This window comes from Monodelphis domestica, chromosome 7 (assembly GCF_027887165.1).
Source record: "Monodelphis domestica isolate mMonDom1 chromosome 7, mMonDom1.pri, whole genome shotgun sequence".
NCBI classification, from domain to species: Eukaryota; Metazoa; Chordata; class Mammalia; order Didelphimorphia; family Didelphidae; genus Monodelphis; species Monodelphis domestica.
The window spans coordinates 50,846,022-50,858,907 of record NC_077233.1 but is presented as its reverse complement, the minus strand read 5'-3'; the positions used below and the strand labels follow the sequence as shown (position 1 = coordinate 50,858,907).

The 12,886-nt window shown below is 38.6% G+C and overlaps 1 protein-coding gene across 3 annotated transcripts in view; it reads right to left on the bottom strand.

The window, feature by feature from the left end:
* LMCD1 (LIM and cysteine rich domains 1) overlaps positions 1–12,886 on the bottom strand; it is an 88,029-nt gene that overhangs the window by 44,884 nt on the left and 30,259 nt on the right. For 2 of the 3 annotated variants that reach the window (XM_001374941.5, XM_056804573.1), the window contains exon 2: positions 794–882. The exons of the other annotated variant lie outside the window; for it this stretch is intronic. In XM_001374941.5, coding sequence (XP_001374978.3) covers positions 794–882 — 89 coding nt within the window. The remainder of the gene's footprint in view (positions 1–793; positions 883–12,886) is intronic. 3 annotated transcript variants of the gene reach the window in all.

Sequence of the window (12,886 nt, the reverse complement as noted above, 5' to 3'; positions counted from 1 at the left end):
GTATTGAACAAACAATGTAATTCCTAGTTATATATGAATCTGACTGGAAGTAAAGGAGAGGAAAAGGTAGAGCCAGGGCTTGAACTGGGCAAGGTAAGAGGCCATTTAATGAAGGCCAGGGCAAATCTTGATCTCATACATCTCCCCCCCCCCCAGCTGTTAGTGATCTCCCTATTAAAATTCCTTTGTATTTACTCTATACAAATTTTGTAAATGGTTATCAGTCTACATTTGGCCTTCTCCCATACCCTCTTCCACAATGCTTGCATTCTTCCTCCCTCCTTCACTCTGTTTTTTCACTTTCTTTTTCTTTCTTTGTTCCTTCCTTCCTTCCTTCCTTCCTTCCTTCCTTCCTTCCTTCCTTCCTTCCTTCCTTCCTTCCTTCCTTCCTTCCTTCCTTCCTTCCTTCCTTCCTTCCTTCCTTCCTCCTGCTATATAATAATCAATTAAGGAATAGTGACTGAATCAAATTGATAGAAATGAACTAGGTAATATTAAGTCTTTAAAAGGTTTATAAAGAGTTAATCTCAGTCTTTATGTTTCCCCTCATTTGCAAAAGATTTTTCTTTCTTCTTTTTTTTTTAATTGACAAAGCCTCATGTTAAATAGGATAAATTTCAGAAAAATAAGACGTGCATTCACTTTGGACTCAGTACAGGCCATTCTGAACTGTTTCTACTTAGTATGGCATGTAAGCTAAGTAGGCTTGGCATAGAAGAATGACCAACATTATTAAAGAGGACAGTTAGGAAATCAGGGAAGGCCAGGGCCTTTCCTACAGTCACTCCATTACCTCCAAGGATGTGGCTCAAAGCCTGCACATGTCCCCTTGCATCTCAAACAAGGCACACCTCTTGCTGATTGCTGTTGGCCAAGAGACATCTGGAAAAAAGAGACAAAAAGAGGGTGTTTTCCTTCAAAACATCTTGGACTGGAATACTTGACCTCAAAAAAAAGAAGTTAGAGGAAAAAACTTGGCAAGCTGGCCAAAGGATTGTGTAGAATACCGAGGGTTCAAGATGAATAAGCCATCACTTATTGTTTACCAAGGCTACATTGAGGGCCAGCTAGGGAAGTGGCTCTCCTGCATGTAAATCTAAAAGGGTGGGGTCCATGAGGATGAAATATAGGGGTGCTAATTCCCAGAGCCTCTGCTGTTGTTGTGAATCACCAAGGCAACATTTAAAATGCTCAGAAGTGAATTACAATTCCTTCTCCTCCCCCCCACCCTTTTACTGGAATGGAATCTTTGGGCTTATGCTCTTTGCTTCTTCTATCTGTGATTTATGGACAGAGCATGATTAAATCAGAGTGGCAAATGCAAACAGATGTTTACTCCACCACATGTTTATGGTCTGAAATAGAACTTAAATATTTTTGCTGAAATGTTTAATGTGTGGAGGCTAGATCCAAGTAGGCCTCCATTTCTGACAAGAGGAAGGTATTCAGTATTCATTATTACAGGGCAAAGAGATAACTGTGGAATAACTCTAACAGTGCTTATTATGCATAGAATCCAATCTGGGAAAAGTGAACAAACAGTCCCCCAATGTCGATCAACTGGCTCTAACCATACTTCCTTTCCAAAGATGGATTTTGGAAAATTATCCTTAATGATGCTCCTTTTCTAGCCCTAAAACTCCAAATGATAAATACTAGTTGGATGTTGCCAATTTGGTTTTTTCTGTTTATACCATTTTGTATCTTCTATATCTGTCTGTTCAATGAGGATGGGAAAAAGAAAGAGCAATGCCATATTTATTAGGAGGAAAACTCAAGTTGGCCAGAATCAAAAAGCATATTCAAATCTGCCTTTATCGATTTCCAGGAAAACATCTGGGTATTTGATGAAGACATTGGGGAGAACTTGCTGCTCTATGAAATTGATAATTCTTGTCCCTTTGGATGAGAATGCTTAAATGTGACCCGGGGAAATAATATGGAGCCTCCATAATACATGCTCAAATGATGTCTGGGTTTTTTAAACCAACACAGTAAGACATATTTCCATCAAAGAATGTTAAATCTTGGAATGTCTTTAGAAGGTACCAAGTACAATTCCTTCATTTTACAAATGGGAAAATTGAGGTCCAGAGAAATGAAATGACTTGCTCAGTAGGTCATTTGATGGCAGTGGTAGGAACAGAAATCAGGTCTCCTGATTCCTAGTATAATCCATTACTTTGCTATATTCATTATAGGTTCAAGATTTAGAATTGGAGGAGATCTTAGGAGTCAAACTACTTCTTTTCATCCTGCAGATGGAGAAATGGAGGCCCGAGTAGATGAAGTGTTTTGTCCATAGACACACAAATAATAGAGGCAAAAATGGATTTTGAACACAAGACTTCTAACTCCAAATCAAGCATTAATGTCAGAAATGGGATTTGAACTCAAGTCTCCTTGGCCCCATGCTCAACACTTTATCCTTTCTCAATTAGGATTCCTAGGAAATCCAAGGAGAATTTCATCTACTAGTAGGTTGGAAATTTGGAAAGCAAATAAAATGAGTAGTCAAACTGAAAGGATATGAAATTTATTAGTGGGCTAAGGAAGACCACTCACTGGATGCAGTTTCAATCATTTCAGAAAATGTTTGTTATATAAAAATGGAAGGACTTGGTTGCCCATCCAATACATAGCTTTCTGAGTCATTTCACTGGACTGTTGTGTTTCTGTCATACAAAAAAAGCAGATCACTAGACAATAACGTAGGTTCCCATAAGGGGAGATTTAACAGTTTGTTTCATCTCCTACTCACTCAACTAGACTATTGGTGCTCTCTTCCTGGATCGTGGGTTTTGCAGATGGTCAACTGGAAAGCCCTTCCTTCCCAGAGGAAGAAAAGAAGGTTGTCATTCTAGTCACACAATTTGTTCTTTTTTTTAATCCTTACTGTGTGAAGGGAAGATTTTGGAGGGTCTTGATATTGCAAGATTGCACTCCCATGAGCACTCAAATGAACAGAGCAGACCTTTGATAGAATGCAGACTCAGTTTTATTTTAGGGAAAGAGGAGAGCCACAGCACAGGAGAATGTGCCCCCAAGTAGACAAGATTAATTATAATTTCTAGGGAAAAAAGGGATGGGGAATATAATACAATACTTTGTCACCCTTTACAGTTAGATGTTTCATTTCATTTTGATACATGCTTATCATCCTTTCCTAGGAGTCATCTCCAAATGAACAAGTTAGCAACAGCAAGAAGTTCAGGGTCCGAACTTCTGTCTACAATGTATTCTATCCCAGGACATTTCCAACACATTTTGTGCTGGTCAGATAACAAGGAGGGGAAGAGTTATTTCTTTGTTTCTATTTATCTTAAAGAGAAAAAAATAGGTCATTACTTTCCCTTGGGGGCTGCCAAGGGAATCAGGATGGGAGAAGAGGAAACTTCAATAAGAAGAGGGATTCTGGCTCCTAATTACTGACTTTGCCCTCAAGTTTAGCAAAGCACAGATTTTAATGTGTGTGTGTGTGTGTGTGTGTGTGTGTGTGTATGTGTGTGCAAGAGAGTCAGCCTTCCCCAGGCACATTCCAGCCAAAAGGTTCTTCTCTGGCTCTTGAGATGGGGAATCACAATTTCTCTCATCCAAAAGGGATTAACTCTTTTCCTATTACTGGGGCTCTAAAGACACTTAATTGGGGATACTACTATTGCTAATTAATAATTACATTGAGAATAATATTAATTTCTTACTAATTTCTCACTTACCTTCCAATTTAGAATTAATTGTATGTATTGGTTCCAAGGTAAAAGAGTGGCAAGGGCTAGGCAATGGGGTTAAGTGACTTGCCCAGGGAGTGTCTAAGTCTAGATTTGAACCCAGGACCTCTTATCTCTTGGCTTAGCTCTCCATCCAGCTGACCTACCTAGCTGCCCACCTCCACAATATGTTTCTAAAATGATGTTTTTTCTCCCTCTAAAAAAATATAGGAGGGAAGTTATAATACAGTTATCCTATAAAGAAGTTTCTGTGGAAAAGTTATACAAGGATCATAGACTTGGACCTAGAAGGGGCTTTAAGATTATATAATCCAAAACTCTATTTTTACATGTGAGGAAACTGAGACCCTAAGGTTAGGTAACTTGCTTAAGGTCACCCAGATAGTAAGAGGCAGAGTTGGGGTTTGAACTCCTTGGACTCCAAGCAAATTCAGTCCTCTTCCCACTGCAATACAATGAATACCTTAATTAGCAATAATCAGACAGGGTGAGAAGGGAAGGTGAGTGGTGGAAAGGAATTACAGGATATGCATATTAAAGAGAGGACAGATTACCAAAGTACTGAAACAATGCCTCATATTTTTGTTGCTATTGTTCAGTTGTCTGTTGATTCCTCTTGGCCCCATTTTTGGGGTTTTATTGGCAAAGACACTTGGAGTGGTTTGCCATTTTCTTCTCCAGCTGAATTTTTACAGATGAACAACTGAGGCAAGCAGGATAAAGTGACCTGCCCAGGGCCACCCATTTAATAAAGGTCTGAGGCCAGATTTGAACTCAGGAAGATGTTTTCCTGACATTATGAGCTGTGCCACTTTGCTGCCCCAAGTTACTCAGAAGAAAGGGCTTAATTCAATTCTCCAACACTAGAACTAGGCTTCAGTATTCAGTTTGGAGATGGGGAGAAATGACTTCTTCTGGACTCTCATTTTACTATTTGTGTACATTATAATTTATAACATCTTATCCTCATTATTCTCTTTTTCTATGAAAGTCTTATCTCTTTAGTTTGACTATCAACTATAGAGAGCAAGGACCAAATATCTTGCACTTCCCATAACCCAACATAGAGGATAGTGCCCAGAACATGAGGTATTTAATGAATATATGCCTTATTGACTCATGGGATTTCAGAGATGGAATGGGATCTTAGCAGCCACCTAGTATAACCCTGGTGCCCCCAAGCCAACCCAAGACAACCCTGCTGCAAGATATTCAGCAACTGCTCATCCAGGCTTTGCTCAAAGATCTCCAGTGGAGAGCTCATCACTTCTCCAGGAAGCCATTTCTCTTTGGGGTCACTAATTGTTAGAAAATTGTTTTTTTTCCCTTGGCCTCAAACCTAAATCTGATTCTTTTCAGCTTTGACCAACAACTCCTGGTTTTGCCCTCTGGGGACAAAGCAGAACAATTCTAATCCCTTTTCCAAAAAATCCTTCAAATACTTGAAATCCATAATTGTGTTCCCTCTAGTCTTCTCTGGGTTAGATTAATAATTTGTAAGAGGAAAAGAAGGTGGAAGAGGAGAAAGAGGAAGGGGAAGAAGAAGAGGAGGAGAAGAAAAATGAGTAGGAAGCAAAAGAGGAGAACAAAAGACAAAACTAGGAGAAGATATATTCTCATTATTTTGGATCACTGATTCAAATGTATGTTGAAGAGAGAGAAAACTCAGTCTCAACCCTTTTCCCTGTGTACATGCTTTGTGGATGGTTTCCATAGTGACAGAGGCCCCTAAGGGAGGAAAAAAAAATAAGTGTCCCTACCAGAGAAGAAACACATTTTGGCAATCTGGTCATACTTGCAGCCAGACCACTGGCAAAATGCTGAAAATAATACATTCTCATTTGATTAATCCCTGCCATTTTTCCAGAAACCAACCCAAGCCCAACTTTGGGACAAGACATAGTGGTATGAGATCTCCAAAGAAGTACTCAGAGAAAATGATGATATTGTTTATTGGGGGGAAAATCATCCAGAAACAATGTTTAAAATTATATATTCTTGTCTATAAACTCTAGGTTTATTACATATAGGCTGTCTTTATCAACAGAATGTACAAAATTTTCATAGGAGCCAAGAATAGAATAACTTAAAAAGAAAGATTAAAGGGATAACTTGGAAGGAAGGCAATGTCTGCTCTGGAGTTTTTTCTTGACACAGGGGATAGCCACAACAAACTGTGAAATCATCGTCATCTTCTATTTGCAGTATGTGAGGCCTCTGATCTCATCATGTGAAATAAAGTTATGTCAGGGACCCAAATAAGTGCTGGACTGGCATGAGCTCATCCAAGGGGATTCAGGATTAAGAATGGCCAAATAATGCCATATGTTCCTCCTTCCCTCAGTCCCCACCATACCTATTTGTATAGGATTAGATGTAAATGATGATCAAGGGTAGTTATGAAAGTGTAAAAAAATCAGATCGATCTATCGCTTAGAATGGGTGGGATGGGGAGCATCTATCATGTAGAGTGTTTGAATCAGCAAAATGAACTCTTATCTGAGCCTCAGTTTCTTCAATTGGAAACGAGAGATGATTATACTGGAGGGAATGTAGTTTGTCCTAACTGATAGAGGGTTGGCTTTGGGGGCAGGAAGGTCTGAGTTCAAATTATACATCAGCAGACACTAACTTTGTGACCTTTGGATGCTCATTCAGCTTCTCAGTGTCTAAGGTAAAGCTATAAGATGATAAGTTGCCAACCAAGATACCAGTATTTGTGGATGAAGATCATTTACACGGTGAGTGTCCTCAGTTGGGGAAATAACAGGTCCTGATCACCTTCACTCCCTGAAATAATGCTAATAGTAATAAGATTTCTATAATTCACTCCATGGGGCTCTTATGAGAATAAACCTTGGAGTACTAGCCCAATGGAAGCTATTACCATGCTTGGATGACTTCTTTCTCCATCGACTGCCAGGAAATGGAGCTACCTCCCCTTGCTGAATTTTGGTTCTTTCTTCTGCCTCCATCTGAAGCTTCTAGAATTGCCTACCTAGGACACCAACCTATTTCTGCCTCATTATGCCCTAGAGGTAGCTGGTAGGTACACAGCCCTTACCCAGTACTAGGGATTTCCTCAGCCTGGAGGGTCTAGGTGTTGAAGAGGACCAGAAGTGTAATGCTGAAATGAGACGAGCGTGATGGCACCATAGTTTCATAATGGGGACATTCCTTATCTTCTTGCTTAACTATCCTAATTTCTTCCTGAGTTCAAATCTAGTCTTACACATTTACTACCTGTGTGACCCTGGGCAAGTCACTTCACCTTGTTTGCCTCAGTTTCCTTATTTTCAAAATTAGCTGGAGAAGGAAAGGAGTATCTTTGTCAAGAAAACCCTAAATGGGGTCCAGACATGGCTGAAAGGACTGAACAATGAAATCCTTATAAATAGCGGCCAGTCTTTCAGCCCTGAACACCATAGAATGGGCCATAGCCATGGTATGAAATGAAGTGATTTCCTACTCTTGTCTTTTTTTCTTACCCATTAATTTCAGTGCCATTATGTTTTCCATAGATTAATTTTTAACACAAGATTTTGTTCAAATGTGAAAAAAAAATTCCAAATGAAGGTAATTTTATTTCATGGTTGTGTTTTTTTTTAAGACTTTTAGCTGGTGCCCTTACTTCTGGTCTAGTATCAGTTGGGTTCAGAGTGTGGCAAGGGTAGAAATGGATCTTATTTCACAAGCAGGATTGTAAACCTTTGTCTTCCAACTACTTTGTTTGACTTTCCTTTTTGCTTCTCTTCTCTCCTGTATGGATGCTCTCTCCATTCAGTTCAAAGCATGTACACTCTCCTCTCTAATATTGCCTTGCTTACCTGGGGACCTCAGACACTAGTGCCATCACTATGTAGCCTGGCTACTCAAGACTTACTTGAACCTATTTTCTATAGACGCCACCTCCATGTTCTCAAGTTTCATGCACTCTCTACCTCTTCACCACCAGAAAAGAAACAAAAAACAAGGGGTCTCCTCCTGGCCCTACATTCTGTTAATGCAATAAATTGAATAGATGACAAAGCATCTAAATGATCATGATCACCTTCTGGGAATTCTGGAAGGAATGGGATTTGGGGGGTGATTGGACTAAGTTCTCTTACAGAAAAGGCTGTATTCAGTTTTGATTAAAGATGCCCCAGAAAAATGTTCTGTAATCCTTTTATCTTTCCAGGCCTCAGTTTCTTCCTTTGTAAAATGAAAAGATTGAACTAAATAACAGCGATATCTTTTTTTTACTTTGAATTCCAGGTTCCTGTGATTTATTTGTATAATTATAAGTAACTGGGAAGCCTGGGTAAAACATCAGGCTCAGCACTTGGGACCTTCAAGTACAGAAATATCCTGAAATACATTAAGGTAATCTAAAAATCATTATTCTGTGATTCAAGGATGACACAAAAATATTTAACTAAGTATGGAAGATATCATCTTGAATTTAAAAAAATTTTCTTTTTTGTCTGTATTGCAATATTTAATTCAATTTCATTTATTTAAATATTTTAATATGTAGAGTATTGCTTAGCTCTTAGATTATATACTTCTTGAGTTTTTTTCAGATTTCTTGTTATTTTTTCAATCTTTTTATCACTCTTAGTTTCTCAGATAGCATGAACCCTAAATTCCTGTTTATTGAATTAATTTGTAGTAATGATACTGTTACCACCCAAGTTGTGGCAGCTGCCCTACCTCCTCAAGATATTAAATAATCTGTATGCTCTGGAAATAAGATGCCATGTAGTCTGCCAATGACAGCTGTATTCTGTAGATTTCCGTAACACTAGGGAATACTGGGCTTTGCCATCAGACTTGTCCCTGTACCATCTCTGGGGATTGCCATCTGCTCTGTGATGCAATGTAAGAATCTCTGGGTTTAGCTATATGTCCTTTCATGGCATCCTAAGAATCACCAGATCTTTTCATTCACCTTCCAGTTAAATTCTCCTTTTTGTCTTCTTTCTACCAATTAGAATGTGAGTTCAAAGGAGAACTCAAAGAGGACTTGTCACAAATTTCTAATTGGATCTCCAGCAACTATTAATAGTATTTGTCATAAAATTAGTGACACATAAATATTTTTTTCATTCATTCACTCATCTCTTTAGTCATTCATTCAGTAGAACAGTACCCTCCCTTCGGTTCCTAGAACTTGGCTACTCAGAGCATGTGTTGTCTGATGGGTGGTGACAATAGAGTTAATCTTTACTGGAAATCTGCTAGCCTAGGCTATGAAAGAAAAAAAAGGAAAACAAAAAGAAAAAGCTTTGGTTCTTTTTCTAAGCAATAATTCCATAAAACATAAATTTGTTCTAATGTTTCCTGCCTTCACCTATTTCCATTAGGTGACTTATAGATCAAAACAATGAAAGATATGGTCCAGTTAAACAGATTTTAAATGAAAAATATTTATGGAGATTTGGTGTACCCACTTTGCAAATTATAATACCCCGGAGAGCCCACAGAGCAATGCTTATTACAAAAGGGAAGAGGAGATGGCACCTTGGAACTTGAGGCGGTGTTAAAGAACCAGCCCTCTTGGAAAGAGAGGGAGAAGATCTTACATAAAAAAAAAAAAAATCTGGGTAGGAACTCCTCCAAGGGAAAGGTCTCTATGTAACTTATCCCAGGAGACAAGAGTTTGACCATGGCTCTTGGCCCACTTCAAGTCCTCCAACAGGCAGGCTGTCAAGATGCCATTCCTTGCCCTGCTATCATTGTCAACTTGTGGAAAGAGCAAGAAATTCCTTCTGCCACTATAGATCCTCTCACGGTCTTTAGCCTTGACTTTTGACACCAGGCCGGCTGGGACCAAAGATGGAGAAATCATTTTATCTGAAGGGTGAGGGCGGCATTACAGGGACTTACTGACTTGGTTTGAAGGGTGCAGGGCACAGTTTGGTTACTCTCACACTGGGTCCTGCATTTTCCAAAGCTGGTGCTATTCCTTGAGATAAACTTAAGTGCTTTCTTTTGTAAATATTCAGGGCAACACATAGATGGCCATTTCTAATGGACCAGTGGTAACTGTCTTTGGGCAATGAGCCAGAATGATGGCTTTCCTTAGAGGGAAATGGGGACAACAATCCTGGCTTCACATAGTTTTCCCATGAAAGGCCAGTTGGAAAATCTGCTCCTCAAGAGAGTGCCCCTTAAGAGAAAGTGCTAGATTCATTTTGCAACCAGTGAAGATTCAGAGAAACATCACATCTGACTTCTTGCTACAGGTGTAGGAGGGACTGGGATAGGAAGATGCATGAACCTTGAAGCCAGTTTCCTAAAATTCATCTTCACTAAAAATACAAATAAGTAACAGGAGTCAACGAATGTTTTCCTGATTCTTAACTTATTTCCTTTATTGTTCACTTAGTCTTAGCAATATATTAAGTCATAAGTTTATAAGTTGGGACCTATGAATTTGGCTTTTTAAGAAATATTTTGAAAACTACTTCAATATAATTTCTTTCCTTTGGAATACTATATATTTTATTTTATGTTTAAAAATATTATTCTAAGAAGGGATCCATAGGCTTTGCCAGGCTAAGATAGGCATCCAAGACACACAAAAAGGTTAAGAATCTCTGAATCAAATATTCCTGACATATTTTCAAATGAGCTAAAGGATTTGGTGGATAGAAAAATATATATCTGTATTTTCTAAAGTAGATCACTAGACTTGTACAATCTCTCCCCACCTTACTTATGCAGTCATATCTCTTCCTAGCCCTCTACCATGAACTCTCTACATCAGGCAGGCATAACCATTCCTAAAGGTACCAGTGTCATTCCTACTTTTGTAACATTTCTCTTTTTGAACGTCAATACTTTCTTTTAATGAGCCTTTCCACCTGAGGTCATGCTTGCCTCTCATCTCCTAGTCAAATGGTACCCATTCATAAAATCATCCAGTTTTAGCATACATAAAAATCTGATTAATCCAATTTGTCATTTTATAGATGAAGAAACAGAGGCTCATAGATAAAAATATCTCAGAGTTAGAGGGTGAACTCAAAGGCCACCTAGCCCAATCAACCCCCCAAAAAGGCATTGGAAAAATAGAAATTTGAGTCCCAGTTCTAAACCATATTATGGCCATAGGTAAGTCATCTAAGTTCTTTGTATCTTTATTTTCTCCTCTTTAAAATGGTGATAACACTCATGTTAAATATGTCACTGAGTTGTGAGGCAAATATTTTGGAAACACTTTAGCTATGGACACCCTAGCTGTTATTCTTCTCCCAAAAGGACTCCTTTTAGTGCAAGGACAGAAATGGAACCAAATTCCCAGATTTCAAATCTGGTATTCTTTCCATTCTTCAGGGACAAGTTTAAGTCCTTCTTACTCCATGAACGTTTTTCCAACTACTTAAACCCACAGTGACATTTGTCCCTTTTTCTGTCTCCACAGAGGCAATATTTTGTTGGTATTGATCTGTCCCATAGATCTGTGATGAGAAGGCACAGATGCAAATGAGATCTTATTTTGTGAAGCAGACAAATCATTAGTTCAAATTTGTCATTTGGACCGCACTGTTCTAAATGCTTTCATCTGGGTTGGTAGCCAGATTATTATAATTTTTTTGCCCTTTAAGGACCCTGAGTCACTTTGCATTTATAGCTTTCTTTCTTCCTTTCCCCTTCTTTTCCTAAAACCCAAACTGCTTGATCTGATCGCTGAGAAATACAGTGTGAATTCTATATAGACGGTCCAGTTCTAACTGTGAAGAACTTCCAATAATTCCATCTGCAAGGTCCTCTATGTTGGCAGAATAATAGCTTATATTACATTTATCTTGCAATGTAAATTCCCTCTAGAGATTTACATCTGATATCTTATTGGAACTTGTCAAATGTTTTGTGAGGTTGATACTACAAAGTATTAATATCTCCATTTTATGACGGGGAAAATGAAGTTCAGCTTGTTTGTATTAGTTCGTAGGAAAAGAATGGTCAGGGCTAAGCAATGGAGATTGAGTGACTTGCCCAAGGTTACATAGCCAGGAAGTGTCTGAGGCCATATTGGAAACCAGGACCTCCCAATCTCTAGGTCTGGCTCTCAATCCACTGGGCCATGTAGCTGCCCTTTACCCTCTATTTTTTAATACTTCCAAGGCATGAGACACTTTCTTTGTAGAACAAAGGGATTAATTTTAGTGGGAGGAGGTAGAGAAGAAACAAGCAATTATTAAGCACCTAATATGTGCCACACATTTATGAGAAGCATTTAAAAATATCTCATTTTGTCTTCGCAACAATCCCTGAAGACAGGTGCTTTTATCACCATTTTCAATTGAGGAAACTGAGGCAGACTGTAGTGAAATAATTTGCTCACGGTAATATAGCTAGTGGGCACCTGAGATTAAATATGGACTTATATCTTCTTGACTCCAGTCCTAATGCTTTATCCACTGTGCCACTTAGCTACATAATTATTAATTTTAAAGAGGCGAAATAGATTTTCTCATTTAAATGTATAATCAGGCAAATTGTCCATTTTACAGTTAGTTATGTGGGTTAAAAGTCAGTGGAGAAAGTAGGCTAGCTTTGTGAGCTATGAGGAAAATTTGTCTCCTTCCCACTCCCCTCCCCATCCAGTGTTGACATTAAGTGTGAATGAAGGGTTAATACAGTTATGAAATTGGAGCAAGAGCAAATGGGTAGTTATACTTAGCAAAGCAACTCTATATGGAGGGAGAGAAACATAAAGTGAAAGATTTCTCTGTCTAAAATGTTGAGCCAGGTTTCTGTGCACTGGGGCTGTTCCAGGAAAAGACTAACACTCAGAGCCATGGTATTAAGAGACAAATGCATGCAGGTGTCTAATCTCACCCCAAAGTTTTGACAACATTGGTTGGGTTCTAGCCATGGGTATAAGAAAATGGCTATAGGATCATAATCTTTGGAATTGGAGATTTTAGAGATCATTTAGTTTAGTCCTTTCATTTGACAGATGGGAAAACTGAGGTTTAGAGAGATAGAAATGACCTGCCCAAGGTAACAAGTGGTAGAGTTGAGAGTTGAGTTTGGATCTTCAATCTCTGCAAAACAACCAAACATGTTGGGGGGGACAAATCTAAAAATATTGATCTCTTATCTCCAGGATAGAGTCCTTAGCCCTTTTTCTTTGATAAGCTGATATTTTTTATGAGCTTGGG